At 43.1% G+C, this 17,040-nt stretch overlaps 1 protein-coding gene across 1 annotated transcript in view; it reads right to left on the minus strand.

Annotated features, from left to right (window-relative positions):
* Nucleotides 1–14,483: 14,483 nt before the first annotated feature.
* Nucleotides 14,484–17,040, minus strand: part of ABCC2 (ATP binding cassette subfamily C member 2) — a 61,334-nt gene continuing 58,777 nt past the window's right edge. The window contains exons 30-31 of the mRNA XM_040623765.1: nucleotides 15,571–15,765; nucleotides 14,484–14,922 (exon numbers count right to left, since the gene is read on the minus strand). Coding sequence (XP_040479699.1) covers nucleotides 14,793–14,922; nucleotides 15,571–15,765 — 325 coding nt within the window. The 3' untranslated portion in view covers nucleotides 14,484–14,792. The remainder of the gene's footprint in view (nucleotides 14,923–15,570; nucleotides 15,766–17,040) is intronic.

Consider the following 17,040-nt stretch of genomic DNA (forward strand, 5'->3'; position numbering starts at 1 on the left):
TTGCATAGTAATAAATTGGAGAGCCTCGAGGTCCAAGTCAAGGAATTTAGATTTGAAGAGTCTGGTAATAAGAAACTCTGGTAGGTTCTGAAATGGATTGCCTGTTTTAGGAAAGCTAAAAGCTAACAGGATGATTGAGAGGGAGGACAGATCAAAGGCAAGAAAATCTAATTAGTCAGGAAAGAGGTAACTGTTTTGGGAATCAGACTGCTTGAGAGTGGCAAAAAGCATCCTATAAAGACTATGAAATTGAAGAAACGATGGAATCACTGGCTAAAGGGAGATCCCTGGGATGGAAGCAGGTTTATGAAAAGATGTTTCAAACGCTAGGTGTCTGCTTGTCTTGCTCCTGCAAGTGTGGCCTTCAGCCCAGCGGCATCACTATAACCTGGAAGATGCTGGAAATGCAGGTACCTGCCAGGCGTCCCAGGGCTCAAGATCCTGGCATGATTTGTGTGCACAGCAAAATTTGAGAACCATCTGTCAAGGCAATTTTTTTTTTAAAAGATTTTATTTGCTTGAGAGAGAAAGCAAGAGCGAGAGCACAGAAGGAGAGGGAGAAGCAGATTCCCTGCTGAGCAGAGTCTGACATGGGGCTCAATCCCAGGACTCTGAGATCATGACCTGAGCCGAACGTAGACGCTTAACCAACTGAGCCACCCAGGCGCTCCAAAGGCAATTTTTTAAATGGAACTTCCTACTGTCAGAAAAGTAAGAGTTCTAAGACCCATGGAAGGAAAGGGTGTCGGATGTCTCAGATACAACAGAAGGAAAAGTTATTGGAGAAAATTTCTAAATCCGGCTTGTCTGCTTGCTTCCTCTCGTGAACTTTCTCCCTTTCCTGCCTGGAGGTAGCTCTTCAGTTGTGCTTTTATCCAAGAGTCCTAGGAGAACAGAGCAGTGGTGAGGACTGCCATCGCTACAGTCTAGATTTCTGGCTTTCATCTCAAGATTTTTGTGAGAACCAAGATGACGTGTGTAAATTTTTTGTGCAGTGTGAGCCCTAGGAGTACATGGTTCCAATAAGGATTGAATTTTGTGTCACTCTGTTTTAATTCGTTGTGAAACTAGGACTCTGTTTATGTGGGTTTTGTTTCAGGGTCAGGAATACAAACTGGCCCTAGAAGAACACAGTTGTTCCACGTGGAGAACCTTAGACCCGAGGACCAAGAAACCTCAAGATGTACGCACGTCATTCTAAATCCTTTCTCTAGTTGCCACAACTGGTACAACTGGGGATTTTGAGCTCTTCTGCCTATTAATACATTGTATCAACGGAGCTTTTACTGTCACACCTGTGTCAGGTACAGCAGAGCCCTTGCTCTGTCTCACCCAGCCCACTGGAATCTTCTTCCATCGTTACTGAAGATCAGTATTACTATTTTGCCTGTATCAAGAGGGAGTATTCAACAACAAACTGGGGGCCTTGCAAGTTACCTAGGGCTATCTATTCCTTAATACCCCTCCGAGGTGACCCTCAAAGAGAAAGGAGCCAATTTAGTGTCTTCCCAGAGTAAGTTCTGGTAGCGTGGTGGGAGGGAGCGAATGTTCTGGTTAGGGCAACAGCGGGGTGTTCAGTCAGGAAACGTTGATTGGGAGCAGGGAGAAGCATGGGAATCCACGGCAGATCGGGGGTCTGCAGACTTAGACCATGGTACAAGGCACTGCCTGTGTCCCGCCGAGCCTAGCTGTCCCTGAGACCCCAAGGTTCAAGCTCCAAACCTTTCCCATGGCAGCCACTCCTCGGTCCAGGATCAGGGACGTGAGAGAGACTGCTGATCTACCCACAGCCTCCTCTTGTTGTTGGAATCCCCGTGTCTTACTTTAACAAGGGACCTTCCTACAACCTCTCAACTGAGATCAAGAAAAGAGAACCTCCAAAAAAGGATGATGCTGAATAAGATCTTTGCAGTTTGCTAGAAGGGATGACAGGCACGCGCGGGGCTAAAAGATGGCCTAGTCCTCCACAAATTCAAACAACAGGATTCATGACGATCATGAATTATTAAACCAACTTCAGTTGGAGAATATTGGCCATTTTATCAGACCTACTTGGACGCAGGTTATTGTATTGGTTTCCCATGGCTGCTACAACAAATTACTACCGTGTGTGGCCTAAAAACAACACAAATCTATTATCTTACAATTCTGGAGGTCAAAAGTTCAAAATGAGCCTCACCGGGCCAGAGTCACCATGTCAGGAGGGCTGGCTCCTACTGGAGGCTTCAGGAGAGAATTTGTTTCCTTGCCCTTTCCAGCTTCTAGAAGCTGCCTGCATTGGCGTATGGCCCCTTTCTCCAGCATCAAAGCCAGTAGCATAGTGTCTTCGTGTCTCCGTCATCACATCATCTTCATTCCAGCAGACCCTCCTGCCTCTCGTATGGGGATCCTTTTGATGACATTGGGCCCATGTGGGTAAGGTCATCTCCATATCCTTAATCATATCCACAAAGTCCCTTCTGTTAGGTAAGGTAAATAAATCCTCCTGGGTTTTGAGACTTAGAACATGAATATCTTTGGGGACCATTATTCTATCGGTTGTAGGTAGGAAGCCATGTGATATTTCTGAGGCAAATGATCTTTTTGGAAAGGGAAACATGATCCAGTTCAGGCTACACTGCTGGTGATTCTGGAATAGGGGTCAGCAGACCTTTCCTGTAAAAGGCCAGATAGTAAACATTCTAGATTTGGCAGGTCATACAGTCTGTCACAGCTCCTCAGCTCTGCCATTGTAACCCCAAAGCAGGCATGGATAATCCAGAAACAAGTGAGCAGGGCTGTGTTTCAGCAAATCTCCATTTACAAAAACAGGAAGCCAGATTCGGCCCTTGAGCCATACCCCTACTCTAGGTCCGGCTAAAACAAAAGGATTTGGGTCAACCATGAACATTGAAATTAAGGATGCAGGAAAATGAGACCCTTGATGAAGGAAAACGAAAAGCTAGCGAAAGCGTGATTGGTTTACAGATCGGAACTAATGTCTCAGCCAGGCAGGTCTCTATGGGGCTAGGAGGTGACTTTATGATACCGGAACGTAAACCCTGACAAAGCAGATCACAGTTTACCTGCAGTTGAGTGCTAACAGCAAAGAGCCAGCTGACAATGTTGTTAGCACCAGGTCTAGACAGAGAAATCTGTCTAGATGTACAATGACTGGATAACTTGGCAATCCCTACAGGAGGATTCCCACAAAGTTTGCCAGAGAGGAGTGAGTGGCTGTGAGCTTAAGCAGCAAGTGTCCCGAAGTTTGCTGCTCCAGCAGAGCCCATCGTTCACAGGGGAAGCCAAGAAGAGAGTAAGTGGATCTGAAACCGGTGACCGTGGTGGTGAGGTAGAGGCTATCACAGCAGGGACCAAGGTAACTAACCAATAGGGCGACCAAGGCCTTGATTGAAGAAAGGAGCTCTAATATTAGTCCATTTTTTTAAGTTCAGTAAAAACCAAACTAGTCAATTTTTCTTTTCTTCCTGAAACTTTATTTTTCTGCTCATTTTATATAAAGAAATCCTGCCTTTACATAGACCCCCTTTCGTTTCTGTTTGCAACTTCTTTCCTAAGTGGCTGCTTTTTACACAGCAGCAGGTGAATTCTACAGCATAATCTATTACTCGCCTAGGAAGTAAAAAGGAATACTATGGAAATGGAGTGCTTCCTACAGCCAATTCCTTTATGCATTTTTACAGACTTTTACTTTAATATCTTCAAGTGTCAGAAAGCCTTTTTTAAAAAATCTTTATTCCAGTATAGTTAACATACAGTGTTATAAGCGTTTCAGGCGTAAACTATAGTGATTCGGCGGTTCTGCACATGACTCAGCCATCATCATGGTAAGTGTGCTCTTAACCCCCTTCATCCGTGTCACCCATCTCCCCATCCCTCTGCCCTCTGGTAAGGTAACCAACCATCAGTTTGTTTTCTTAAGAATCTGTGTCTTCGTTTGCTTTGTTCATTTGATTCTTTATATATATAAAGATTCCTATTTATTTGACAGCACATGAGCACAAGCAGGGGGAGCTGCAGGCAGAGGGAGAAGCAGACTCCCCACTGAGCCGGGAGCCTGACGTGGGGCTCGATCACAGGACCTGAGCCGAAGACAGACGCTCAACCAACTCAGCCACTCAGGTGCTCCTGTTCATTTTGTTTTTAAATTCCACATATGAGTGAAATCATATGGTATTTGTCTTTCTCTGACTTATTTCACTTAGCATTATATCCTCTAGGTCCATCCATGTTATTGCAAATAGTAAGATTTCATTCTTTTTTTATATAAGGCTGAGTAATGTTCCATTGTGTACATACACATCTTCTTTATCCATTCATCAGTTGATGGACACCTGGGCTGCTTCCATAATCTGGCTATTGTAAAGCTGCAGTAAGTATAGGGGTGCACGTACCCCTTTGAATTTGTGTTTTTGTATTTTTTGGGTAAATACCCAGTAATGGAATTACTGGATCATATGATAGCTCTATTTTTAACTTTCTGAGGAACCGCCATACTGTTTTCCACAGCGGCTGCACCAGTTTGCATTCCACCAACAGTGCACGAGGGTTCCTTTTGCTCCACATCCTCACCAACACTTGTTTCTTGTTTTTGATGTTAGCCACTCTGACAGGTGTGAGGTGGATCTCATTGTGGTTTTGATTTGCATTCCCCGATGATGATGATATTGAACATCTCTTCATGCATCTGTTGACCATCCTTGTGTCTTCTTTGGAGAAATGTCTGTTCATGTCTTCTACCCATTTTTAATTGGATTATTTGGGTTTTTTTGATGTTGAGTTGTGTAAATTCTTTATATATTTTGGATACTAATCTGTTATTGGATATGTAATATGGAAATATCTTCTCCCATTCAGTAAGTTGTCTTTCAGTTTTGTTGACTGTTTCCTTTGCTGTGCAGAAGCTTTTTATTTTGGTGTAGTCCCAATAGTTTATAGTTTGCTTTCTTTCCTCTTGCCTCAGGAGACAGAGAAAAATGTTGCTGCAGCTGATGCCAGAGAAATTACTGCTTGTGTTCTCTTCTTGGATTTTTATGGTTTTAGGTCTCACACTTAGGTCTTTAATCCATCTTGAGTTTATTTTTGTATATGTGTGAGAAAGTGGTCCAGGTTTCTCAACACCATTTTTTTTGTTTGTTTTTTGTTTTTTTAAAGATTTTATTTTTATTTATTTATTTGACAGAGAGACAGCCAGTGAGAGAGGGAACACAGCAGGGGGAGTGTGAGAGGAAGAAGCAGGCTCCTAGTGCAGGAGCCTGATGTGGGGCTCGATCCCAGAACGCCAGGTTCACGCCCTGAGCTGAAGGCAGACACTTAACGACTGAGCCACCCAGGCACCCCTCTCAACACCATTTGTTGAACAGACTTTTTCCCATTGTGTATTCTTCTCTCCTTTGTCCAAGATTAATTGAGCATATAATCATGGATTTATTTCTGTGCTTTCTATTCTGTTCTATTGATCTTGCGCCTATATTTGTGCCTGTACCATACTGTTTTGATTACTACAGCTTTGTAGTGTCTTTTTTTAAATAAATATTTTTTTAAAGATTTTTATTTATTTATCAGAGAGAGGGAGCACACAAGCAGGAGCAGCAGCAGGCGGAGGGAGAAGCAGGCTTCCCCGCACAGCAGAGAGCCCAACATGGGGCTCGGACCCTGGGATCATGACCTGAGCCGAAGGCAGACACTTAACCGACTGAGCCACCCAGGCGTCCCTGTAATGTATCTTGAAAATATTTTGAAATCTGGGATTGTGATACCTCCAGTTTTGTTCTTTTTCAAGACTGCTTTGGCTATTTGGGGTCTTTTGTGGTTCTATACAAATTTTAGGATTGTTTTTTCTAGTTCTGTGTAAAATGCTGTTGGTACATTGATAGAGATTGCATTAAATCTGTAGATTGCTTTTGGTAGTATGGACACTGTAACAATATGATCATGGAATATCCTTCCGTTTGTGTCATCTTCAATTTCTTTCACCAGTGTTCTGTAGTTGTCAGAAGACAGGTCCTTCACTTCCTTGGTTAAGTTTATTTCTAGGTATTTTATTATTTTTGTTGCAGTTGTAAATGGGATTGGTTTTTTTGTTGTTGCATTTTTCCCTTGTTTTTTAATTTTTTAATTTAAATGTAAATAACATATAGCATATTAGTTTCAGAGGTAGAGTTTAGTGATTCTTCAGTTGCATGTAACACCCAGTGCTCATTATGTCAAGTGCCCTCCTTAATGCCCATCACCCAGTTACTCCATCCCCCCACCTCCCTCTCTTCCAGCAACCCTCAGTTTCCTAGAGTTAAGAGTCCCTTATGGTTTGTCTCCCTCTCTGATTTTGTCTTATTTTTCCCTCCCTTCCTCTATGCTCCTCTATTTTGTTTCTTAAAGTCCACATATGAGTGAGATCATATGATAATTGGCTTTCTCTGACTTATTTCACTTAGCATAATACCCTTTAGTTCCATCCACATCATTGCAAATGGTAAGATTTTATTTTTTGATGGCTGAGTAGTATCCCATTGTATATACCACATCTTCTTTATCCCTTCGTCTGCTGATAGACATCTGGGCTCTTTCCATAGTTTGGCTGTTGTGGACATGGCTGCTGTACACGTTGGGGTGCAGATGCCCCTTTGGATCACTATGTTTTTATCCTTTGGGTAAATACCTAGTATGGCAATTGCTTGATCATAGGTTAGTTTTATTTTTTACTTTTTGGGGAACCTCCATACTGTTTTCCAGAGTGGCCACACCAGCTTGCATTCCCCCCAGCAGTGTAAGAGGGTTCCCCTTTCTCCGCATTCTTACCTGACTTGTTAATTTTAGCCATTCTGACCCATGTGAGGTGGTATCTCATTATAGTTTTGGTTTGTATTTCCCTGATGCCGAGTGAGGTTGAACATTTTTTTCATGTGTCTGTTGGCCATTTGAATGTCGTCTTTGGAGAAATGTCCGTTCAGGTCTTCTGCCCATTTCTTAACTGGATTATTTGGTCTTTTGGGTGTTGAGTTAGATTGGATTGTTTCTCTTTTTGCTACTTCATTATTAGTGTATAGAAATGCAATGGATTTCTGTATATTGATTTTTTTATCCTTCAACCTTTCTGAATTCATTTATCAGTTGTAGTACGTGTGTGTGTGTGCGCGTGCACGCGTGTATGCGTGTGTGTGAAGTCTTTAGGATTTTCTATATGTAGTATCATACCATCTGCAAGTAATGAAAGTTTTCGTTCTTCCTTACCGATTTGGATGCCTTTTACTTCTTTTCGTGGTCTGATCGCTGTGGCTAGGACTTCCAGGACTGTGTTGAATAAAAGTGGTGAGAGTAGACATACTTGTCTTATTCCTGACCTTAGAGGGAAAGCTCTCAGTTTTTCCCTCCTGAGTATGTTTGCTGTGGGTTGTTCATATATTGCCCTTATTATGTTGAAGTATGTTTCCTCTAAACCTATTTTGTTGGGGTTTTTTATCATGAATGGATGTCGTACCTTGCCAAGTGCTTTTTCTGCATCTATTAAAACGATCCTATGGTCTTTATCCTTTGTTGATGTGATGTATCACATTGATTTGTGAATATTGGACCACCGTTGTATCCTGGGAATAAAGACCACTTGATCATGATGAACGATTTTTTCAATATATTGTTGGATTCTGTTTGCTAACATTCTGTTCAGAATTTTTGCATCTATGTTCGTCAGAGATACTGGCCTATAGCTCTCTTTTTGTAGTATCTTTATCTGGTTTTGGTATCAGGGTAATGCTGGCCTCATAGAATGAATTTGGAAGCTTTCCTTCCTCTTCTGTTTTTTGGAATAGTTTGAGAAGGATAGGTATTAACTCTTTTTTTAAATGTTTGGTAGAATTCACTTGTGAAACCATCTGGTCCTGGACTTTTGTTTGTCGGAGTTGGTTTTTTTTTTTTTTTTTATTACGGACTCAATTTCATTGCTGGTAGTCGGTCTGTTCATATTTTCTCTCTTTCCTTATTCAATTTTGGGAGGTCATATGTTTCTAGGAATTTATCCTACTCTTCTAGGTTGTTTAATTTGCTGACAATTTTTCATAATATTCTCTTATAATCCTTTGTATTTCTGTGGTGGTGGTTCCCTTTCATTTCTGATTTTGAGGGTTTTTTTTTTTTTAATGAGTCTGGCTAAAGGTTTATCAGTTTTGTTTTTTTTTTTAAAGATTTTATTTATTTATTTGACAGAGAGAGAGAGAGACAGCCAGCGAGAGAGGGAACACAAGCAGGGGGAGTGGGAGAGGAAGAAGCAGGCTCCCAGCAGAGCAGGGAGCCCGATGCGGGGCTTGATCCCAGGATTCTGGGATCACGCCCTGAGCCGAAGGCAGCCGCTTAACGACTGCGCCACCCAGGCGTTCCAAGGTTTATCACTTTTTGATCCTGGGCCTTTGTTTTATTTTCACTTGTCTCCATGTATTGTATTTCCTCGTTGATTTCTTGGTTGACCCATTTATTGTTTAGTAGCACGTGATTGAACTTCCATGTATCTGTGCTCTCTCCAGATTTTTGTGGTTGGTTTCTAGTTTCATAGTGTTGTGGTCAGAAAAGAAGTGCAGTATGACTTTGATCTGTTTGAATTTGTTGACACTTGTTTTATGGCCTAATATGTGATTCTGTTTTTGGAAAATGTTCCATGTGCCCTTGAGAAGAATGTACATTTTGATGTTTTAGGATGGAATGTTCTCAATATATCTGTTAAATCCATCTGGTCCTATATGTCATTCAAAGCCATTATTTCCTTGTTGGTTTTCTGTTTGAGTGATCTGTCCACTGATGCAAGTGGGGTGGTCAAGTCCCCTACTATTATTGTACTACTTTTTTTTTTTTTACTGCTCTGTTTGCTCCCATGGATGCATAACTATTTACAATTGTTATATCTTCTTGTTGGATTGTTCCTTTGTTTTAAAATCTATTTAGTCTGACGTAAGTATTGCTACCCCAAATTTCTTTTCATATCCATTTGCATGATAAGTGCTTCTCCATCCCTTCACTTTCAATCTGCATGTGTCTTTAGGTCTGAAATGAGTCTCTTGTAGACAGCGTATAGATGGGTCTTGTTTTTTTATCCATTCTGTCATGCTAGGTCTTTTGATTGGAGCGTTTTGTCCATTTACATTCAAGTAATTACTGATAGGTATGTATTGCCATTTTGTTACTTGCTTTATGGTTGTTATTGTAGTTCTTTTCTGTGTCTTCCTTCTCTTCCTGTCTTAAGGTTTGGTGGCTTTAATGACAGATTCTTTCTCTTTATTTTTTGCATCTGTATTACTGGTTTTTGATTCGTGGTTACTGTTAGGTGTATATAACCTATATATATCACAGTCTATATCACGTTGATGGTCACCTAAGTTTGAACCCACTCTTTACTCCTCTTGTCCCCACATTTTAGGTATATGGTGTCATACTTTACATCCTTACTTTGTAACTTCTTTGATTTGCATAGATATACTTAATTTTACTGCTTTCGTGTTCCCTACTTTTCTTATTCCTACTTATTGTCTTTCCTTTCTACTCAGAGTCCCCTTAATATTTCTTGGAGGGCTGGTTGAGGGGTGATGAATTCCTTTGTTTGGGAAACTCTTTCTCTCCTATTCTGAAGGATAGCCTTGCTGGATAGAGTATTCTTGTTTGCAGGGTTTTCTTTCAGTATTTGCATATATCCTGCCCCTCCCTTGTGACCTGGAAAGCTTGTGCTGAAAAATCAGCGGAGTCTTATGGGATTTCCCTTGTATGTAACAGTTTTCTCTTGCTGCTTTTAAAATTCTCTAGCACTACTTTTTGCCGTTTTAATTACTATGGGACTTGGTGTGGACCTCCTTGGGTTGATTTTGATTTGGGGGCTCTCTGTGCCTCCTGGATCTGGATTTGTTCCCGTCTCCAGATCCAGCAAGTTTTCGGCTATTATCTCTTCAAATTTTCTCTCTCTTATTCTGGGATCCCTATAAGGTGATTGGTATCATACTTCATGGTGTCACTGAGTTCCCTTAGTTTATTAAATCTTCAAAAAAACCAGTTTAGGTTTACTGTCTATGTGGAAGACTCCACACTTACAGCTAAATACGGTCTCTGCTCACTAAGTTGTAGCCATTTAAAGATTTAAATGTCAATGTCTATACAACAGTGTTTGCTAATTTTTTTTAGTAAAGTCATGATCAGTGTACATTTGTGATTAAATGTGTCCTCATCCTATGACCTAAATGGAACAAATTTCTTCAGAAAGTATTTCAAAAGGCACTTATACAAAACTAGGCTGCTAAAAATTGAGGTTTGATTGGTATGTTTATTCTTCCTGTTTGTGCCAATGTATCCGTGCGAAGTTACTTTTCTTTCCCTATTGCTGCACTTAGCACACATTTTCCCCATTGTGTTTAAGATTTTTTGAACACTGGAAAAAATGTGAGTACTTGCTATATGCTAGCCACTGGAGATACAAAAAATAAGAAACTGTTCTCGTTTTCAAGAGGCTCACTCACAGCTTAGTGAGGGAGACCCAAACAGAAAATTATCTGACAAAGTGATATAATAAGTTAGCCGGGGAGTATTTTTAGTTGTAAATAACAGTCCCCAATTCTGGTAAACTTAAGCAGAAAGGAAGCTTTCAAATGATAGCAGGTAGCTCTCACTGACTCTCTGGGAGAAAGCCCGATGTGAGTCTTTGAAGCTCAATATCATGCAATATCACTGGCTCTGGTGCTAGAGACCCCACCAGTGGAGAATAGCTGTGACTGTCACAGCTGCTATCACCAGATGTCCCTGTCTCTGTGTCCCCAGCATCTGAATCAAAATCTGCTGCTGGTGTATCTGATTAATGGAAAAACTTTTATAGGCAGAAGGGAATGAGACAAGGAAGTTATATTAGCAATAAGCAGCTTGGTTGTGGTAAGGTCACCTTCCTTTACAGGACACAGGGGTCTGCCAGGAGATCACCTCAGTAGTGTTGACCATGGAATTCCAGATTGACTGGTTTAAGATTCCATTCCTGGGAAAGGCTGAAACTATAAAACAGGTATTCTCACTTTGGTGGCATGAGGCTTAGCATAAGTGACCCCATTTTGGGCTTGTTGTCTCTCTAACAGGAATTAGAAGAAATGTGATTGGACCAGATGTTAGGGGGCTCTGTTATATCATACTCAGGATTTTAACTTTACTCTGGATTGCCACTAAATGAAGGGTTTAAACAGAAGAGTAACCTGGTCAGTTTTGCATATTTGATCACTCCAATAGCCATGAATAGATATATTTAAGAAAAACACAGGATGGAGGGATACCTATGCCCTTAGATGTTGTGAGAACCTGAATTGTAGCAAAAGGGATGGGAGTAAGGAAAACCAGAAGGGCGTGGTGGTCAGTGTGATCTAAGAAGAAAAGTTAAGAGTGATGCCCAGGGTTTTCATTTTGTAGGACTGAGTGGACAATGTGTCACTGGAGGTAGGAAGTAAAGGAAAAATCTTTTGAGTGGAGGGAGTAGAAAGGTCTGTCAAAGTAGAGGGAGTTGAGTGTCAGCTGCCTGAAGGATCCAGGTGAGAGTAACTGCAGGCAGTTGAATATATGAATGTCAAAACTGGATGAGAGGAAGGGGCTAGAAATGAGAATCATAGAGAAACTGGAAGGTCAAGGACCAAAACATAAGAATATCCTAGTGCTTCAAGGGCAAGTGAAAGAAGGGGACCTTCAGGAAGGAAAGTAGGAAAGAGCAATCAGAGTAGGGATTCAGTTACCCAGGGTCTGGGCCAACAAGGTTTGAAATGGGAGGAGTCATCATCACCAAAGTTTTAGACCCAGGCTGGTTCTGGTTTCTACCACCGTCACTGGATGTCTTAGTCATCACTTCTGAGAAAATAATGACCTTCACCTTCTCTTTATTTGCATCAGCAGGAGTAAGGTCAAAAATCCTCTGCCATTGAAGGAAAAATCATTGGCCCAAATCAGCAAATTGGTTTCTGGTCCTGGCTCTGCCAGAAACACCCATGTATTGTTTTTTTTTTTTTAATGATTTTTTATTATATTATGTTAGTCACCATACAGTACATCCCCGGTTTCCGATGTAAGGCTCGATGATTCATTAGTTGCGTATAACACCCAGTGCACCATGCAATATGTGCCCTCCTTACTACCCATCACCAGTCTATCCCATTCCCCCACCCCTCTCCCCTCTGAAGCCCTCAGTTTGTTTCTCAGAGTCCATAGTCTCTCATGTTTCATTCGCCCTTCTGATTACCCCCCCTTTCTTTATCCCTTTCTTCCCCTACCGATCTTCCTAGTTCTTATGTTCCATAGATGAGAGAAATCATATGTTAGTTGTCTTTCTCTGCTTGACTTATTTCACTTAGCATTATCTCCTCCAGTGCCGTCCATGTTGCAGCAAATGTTGAGAACTCGTTCTTTCTGATAGCTGAGTAATATTCCATTGTATATATGGACCACAACTTCTTAATCCAGTCATCTGTTGCAGGGCATCTCGGCTCCTTCCACGATTTAGCTATTGTGGACATTGCTGCTATGAACATTGGGGTGCATATGGCCCTTCTCTTCACTACGTCTGTATCTTTGGGGTAAACAAACACCCAGTAGTGCAATGGCTGGGTCATAGGGTAGCTCAATTTTTAACTTTTTTAAGGGACCTTCACACTGTTTTCCAGAGTGGCTGTACCAACTTGCATTCCCACCAACAATATAGCAGGGATCCTCTTTCTCCACATCCTCTCCAACAATTGTTGAGAAACACCCATGTTTTGACTTTGGATGTTCTAACCTTTCTCAGGCATGTGCTTATCTGAAAAATAAGAGACTTTTTTTTTTTTTAAAGATTTTATTTATTTATTTGACAGAGATAGAGACAGCCAGCGAGAGAGGGAACACAAGCAGGGGGAGTGGGAGAGGAAGAAGCAGGCTCATAGCGGAGGAGCCTGATGTGGGGCTCGATCCCGTAACGCCGGGATCACGCCCTGAGCCGAAGGCAGACGCTTTAACCGCTGTGCCACCCAGGCGCCCCGAAAAATAAGAGACTTTAACCTGATAATCTCTAAGGGTTCTATCAGGTTAGTCAGGAGACAGAAACCATACATTATTTTAATAGAACCATATGAAGAATTAAGCAGGCACTGAAGAAAGGGCCGAAGGAAAGTAAGCTAGCATCTACCAGAAGCAGCTGCCACCATGAAGGCTGTGAGAACAGAGCGAGAGAGGTCTGCGTGCCAACCAAACACAGGAGGTGCCCCCCAGAGCCGACTCCCAGACCGCTGAGCAGGTGTGCTGCCCGTGTCTCTGAGGAGCACGACGACACTGGTTCCAGGAGTGCAGGACAGACTGAACTCTGTGCTGCTGCCTGGAGGACCCGCCACCGCAGCCGGCGCTGCTAGGGTGATGCTGATGGGAACAGAGCAAAGAGGAAAAATCCCTTCCTCATCCAGCCTTGCCGCTGTGACGCTCTTCCTACAGGAAGTTTCCGTCACCGCGCATCTCACTCGACAGCAAAAATGAATAAATGAAAATATAATTTCATCACTGAAATGGAAGTAAAGCATATACTAAACCCAAAGTAATGTGACACAGAAAACCCTGGAAGATAAGAAGGGTTAAAGCTTAGGGTGACGTCTGAAACCTGGAGACTTTGACCTTTGTTGACAATACAGGATGCCAAGGCAAGAGATAAAGCCCACGCCTGTCAAGATAGAGGATAACGGGAGGCCCTCTGATAAGCCTGGACCCAGAAGCTACCCACCTTTATCTGCAGTGTACAGGTAAGCCCGGGATAAACCCCACCCTGCAGAAGGAGGCAACAAGGCTACGTGTCTATCTCCAACGTGGCACTAGGTCAAGGGGTGGAATCTCCCTTAGAATTTGTGAACCACAAGTTGGTTCTTGTGCCAGATTATGGTCTGAAGTCATACTAACTATATGGTTGGAAACCCCTAGTGGAGAATTTAATTCAAATTGGTACTGGGTAATGACCCCAAGGGACAGGCAAAAGCTTTCCCAGGAGAACTCAGATTCAACTCAGCTTTCAAAGAATGCCCACAGATAAAATGCTAAGGAGAGTGAGCAGCTTGCAGTCAAAATTCACAAGGCACACAAGGAAATAAAGCACCATGAATAAGAACCAGCGGAAACCTCAGTAGTTCCCAGAGAAACATAAAACCTCAACGAGATGCCAGTTCATACTCATCAGATTGACAAGAAGTGTATTAAATTGGCATTACCTAGTGTATGCAAGCGCATACCTCCATTCCTACATTATATCCTAAAGAAACTCTTACACGTGTATCTCAGGAGTAATACACCAGAATGTTCCTGGCAGTGTTGTTCATACTGGAGAAGAACACCTAGAAATAACCCGACGAGCGACATGACAACGGATGCACTGGGCGCGTTCACGCGTTGCCGTGCTGCGGAGGGAGGGGGAGCCAGCCTCACTTTGCGCATCAACGTGGCTGCATCTCAAGAATAATATTGAACAAAAGCCACAGAATACATCAGGTAGGAGTCAGGTCGTTTACATAAATTAAAAAAGATACACCTCGTTTAAGGGTACATACCTAGTAAAACTACGGTAAAAAGCAAGAGGCTAGGATTATCACAAACTTCAGGATGGTCGTTATCTCTGGGGAGGTAAGTAGGAAGGCGGTATAATCAGAGTGGGATCATCAAACCAGGGTTGGGGGGGTCTACTGTAACTGGATATAATATCCTTCTTTAAAGTGTACATTTTACACACTTCTGTGTAATCTCTCTCACAAAAAGGAATGATCCTTATAGTCCTTTCCAACCCATGGAACCTACTGTCAGAATGATGTGCTGTTCACATTTTCAATGCCAGCTTCTTTGGCCATCAGATAGAAGGGGCCCGAACTTCTCAGCAGTTCCTGAGGGCTGCCATACTCTACAATCTTCCCATTGTCTAGGACCATTATCCTGAAACAAAGGAGAAAGAAAGGTCTCAGCAGCGTCTTGAATCCTGGCATTTGTAAGAACAACCAGGACTAAGTCGTGGTATAGTCATTCACCAAAGGCTACAGAGCAGTGGGAATGACGGACTGCAGCTGTCTGCATTCACATGGGTGGGTCCCACGTCTAACGCCCAAGAATCAAGTAGTAGAGTATATACAGTGTAAGTCCACTTACGTAAGCTTTTTAAAGAGATACACTGTTTAAGGGAGCCGACTGTCTCCAAACAGGTTCCAAGACTACGACATTACCCCCACTTTTAATGTACTATGTCAGATTTGGAAGAAGCAGAAAGCTTCTAGTCATTGTTTGGGGCAGCTGCTGAGACCCAGTGTAGTGGAGATCTGTGGTTATTATCCGCCTCCCTGGCTTGGGCCTCCACATCCCCACACTCAGTCATCATACACAATTGCCCATTTTGCCCTCAAGTCCGTTCCCTTAACTCCGTTGGCTTTCATTAGCTTGGTGTATGATTTTGGACAAATTACTCGAACTCTCGGTTTCCTCATCAGGAGAATGATGGTGGTTAGACCTTCGACTGTAGGATATCTTACGACTAACACTATGACTTGTTCAAGGGCTCAGGCGTGTGTCAGGCTCTGAGGCCACACTCACTTGTCGCTGTCCATGATGGTGTGCAGTCTGTGAGCAATGGTGATGGTGGTGCAGTGGGAGAACTCCTCCTGGATGGTCGTCTGGATGAGGTGATCGGTCTCCAGATCCACGGCGGCAGTGGCCTCGTCCATGATCAGAATCTTGGATTTCCGAAGCAGAGCCCGGGCCAGGCACAGCAACTGCCTCTGCCCGATGCTGCAGGTGCGGAACAAAGCGAACCTTAGCCCCTAGAGACAAGGCCTGACGTAGGGCGGGGCGTGGGCACCCATGCACCTGCGCTGCCCATGTTCCAGAGCCGACTCCTCACAGAAGAGGCTAACACGATGTTTTCCAAACTCTCTCCTACCGCAGGTGCTTAATTTTAAAATTCATATTTCTGGGCCCTACTCTTCTCAAGCAGAATGGGGAGGAGCCTAGGGACATGTATTTTAACAAGCACCCCAGGCAGTTTCCGTGTGTAATGAGTCTGGAAAACCCGAGCCTGGGAACGGTTCTTTGCCTCCCCAGGTGATATCCCAGCACATCGGCAATTCCAAAATAAGACAGGACGCCACCAAGTTCACCGCAGCCATGTTTGACCTGACACTATTGACATAGGGTGACATTGCATCAGAACGCCCCGGTGGCGTTTCTTAGTGGCCTTAGCAAACCCATTCATTATCTTAATGTGTAATTCTAGTCTCAAGGCTAATTATTTGTTCAAGGCCTTCTGCCTTGATAGAGACGTAGCTATCTAATGACATGATGTCTTGGTGTGAGATGCAATGTATGTGGAATTCGAATATGCTTGTAAAATGCAAATCGCTTTAATTAGCTAAAAGCCAGTAATGAAGGCTGGACCTCTTACATACAGAAGCTTTGGGAAATGATGTGGAGGAAATATTCAGGAATTCGCTAATTGCTCTTTCCTGCTGTGGCCGTTAGGGAACATATTAAACAGAGGGTGGCTAGACTAAAGTTCTGTAATTCTCCGTAAGAAAATGTCTGCAGGAGATGAGAAGTCACCCAAGACGAACTTCCGGTTTCCCTCCGCAGCGTCAGAACAGAGACGCGGCAAGAGCGGGTCAACGGTACTGCACCCTGCCTGGCCCTGCCGGGCTTGCTAGAGCAGGCCGGGGCCGCCAGGCTGGCCTTCAGCTGCCGTCTCTCTCCACCTGACCACGTCCCATCACTCACCAGAGAAATGGAAGCTTCAACACCTCCAACCCAGCTCTGAAATCAGGGCCCTGGTCATGCCATTTAGGTGTCCCCCAGCATGGACAGAGAAAGATGGGAGGATCTGTTCTCACAAACCAGACGTGTCAAGGCCCCCGTGTCACATCCTGCCAGAGGGGCCCACACAGCCCCTCACGGCTGCGTATCCATTATGCGACATTCTTTTGTCACGATCAATACATATTTGTGGACTGAAGGGTCTTTTCCATCGGCCTAAAGACCCGCTTACATCCTGCTGGTTCCTAGATCTGTTGC

Source organism: Ursus maritimus, unplaced genomic scaffold (genome assembly GCF_017311325.1).
Source record: "Ursus maritimus isolate PB19 unplaced genomic scaffold, ASM1731132v1 scaffold_7, whole genome shotgun sequence".
Lineage (NCBI taxonomy): Eukaryota > Metazoa > Chordata > Mammalia > Carnivora > Ursidae > Ursus > Ursus maritimus.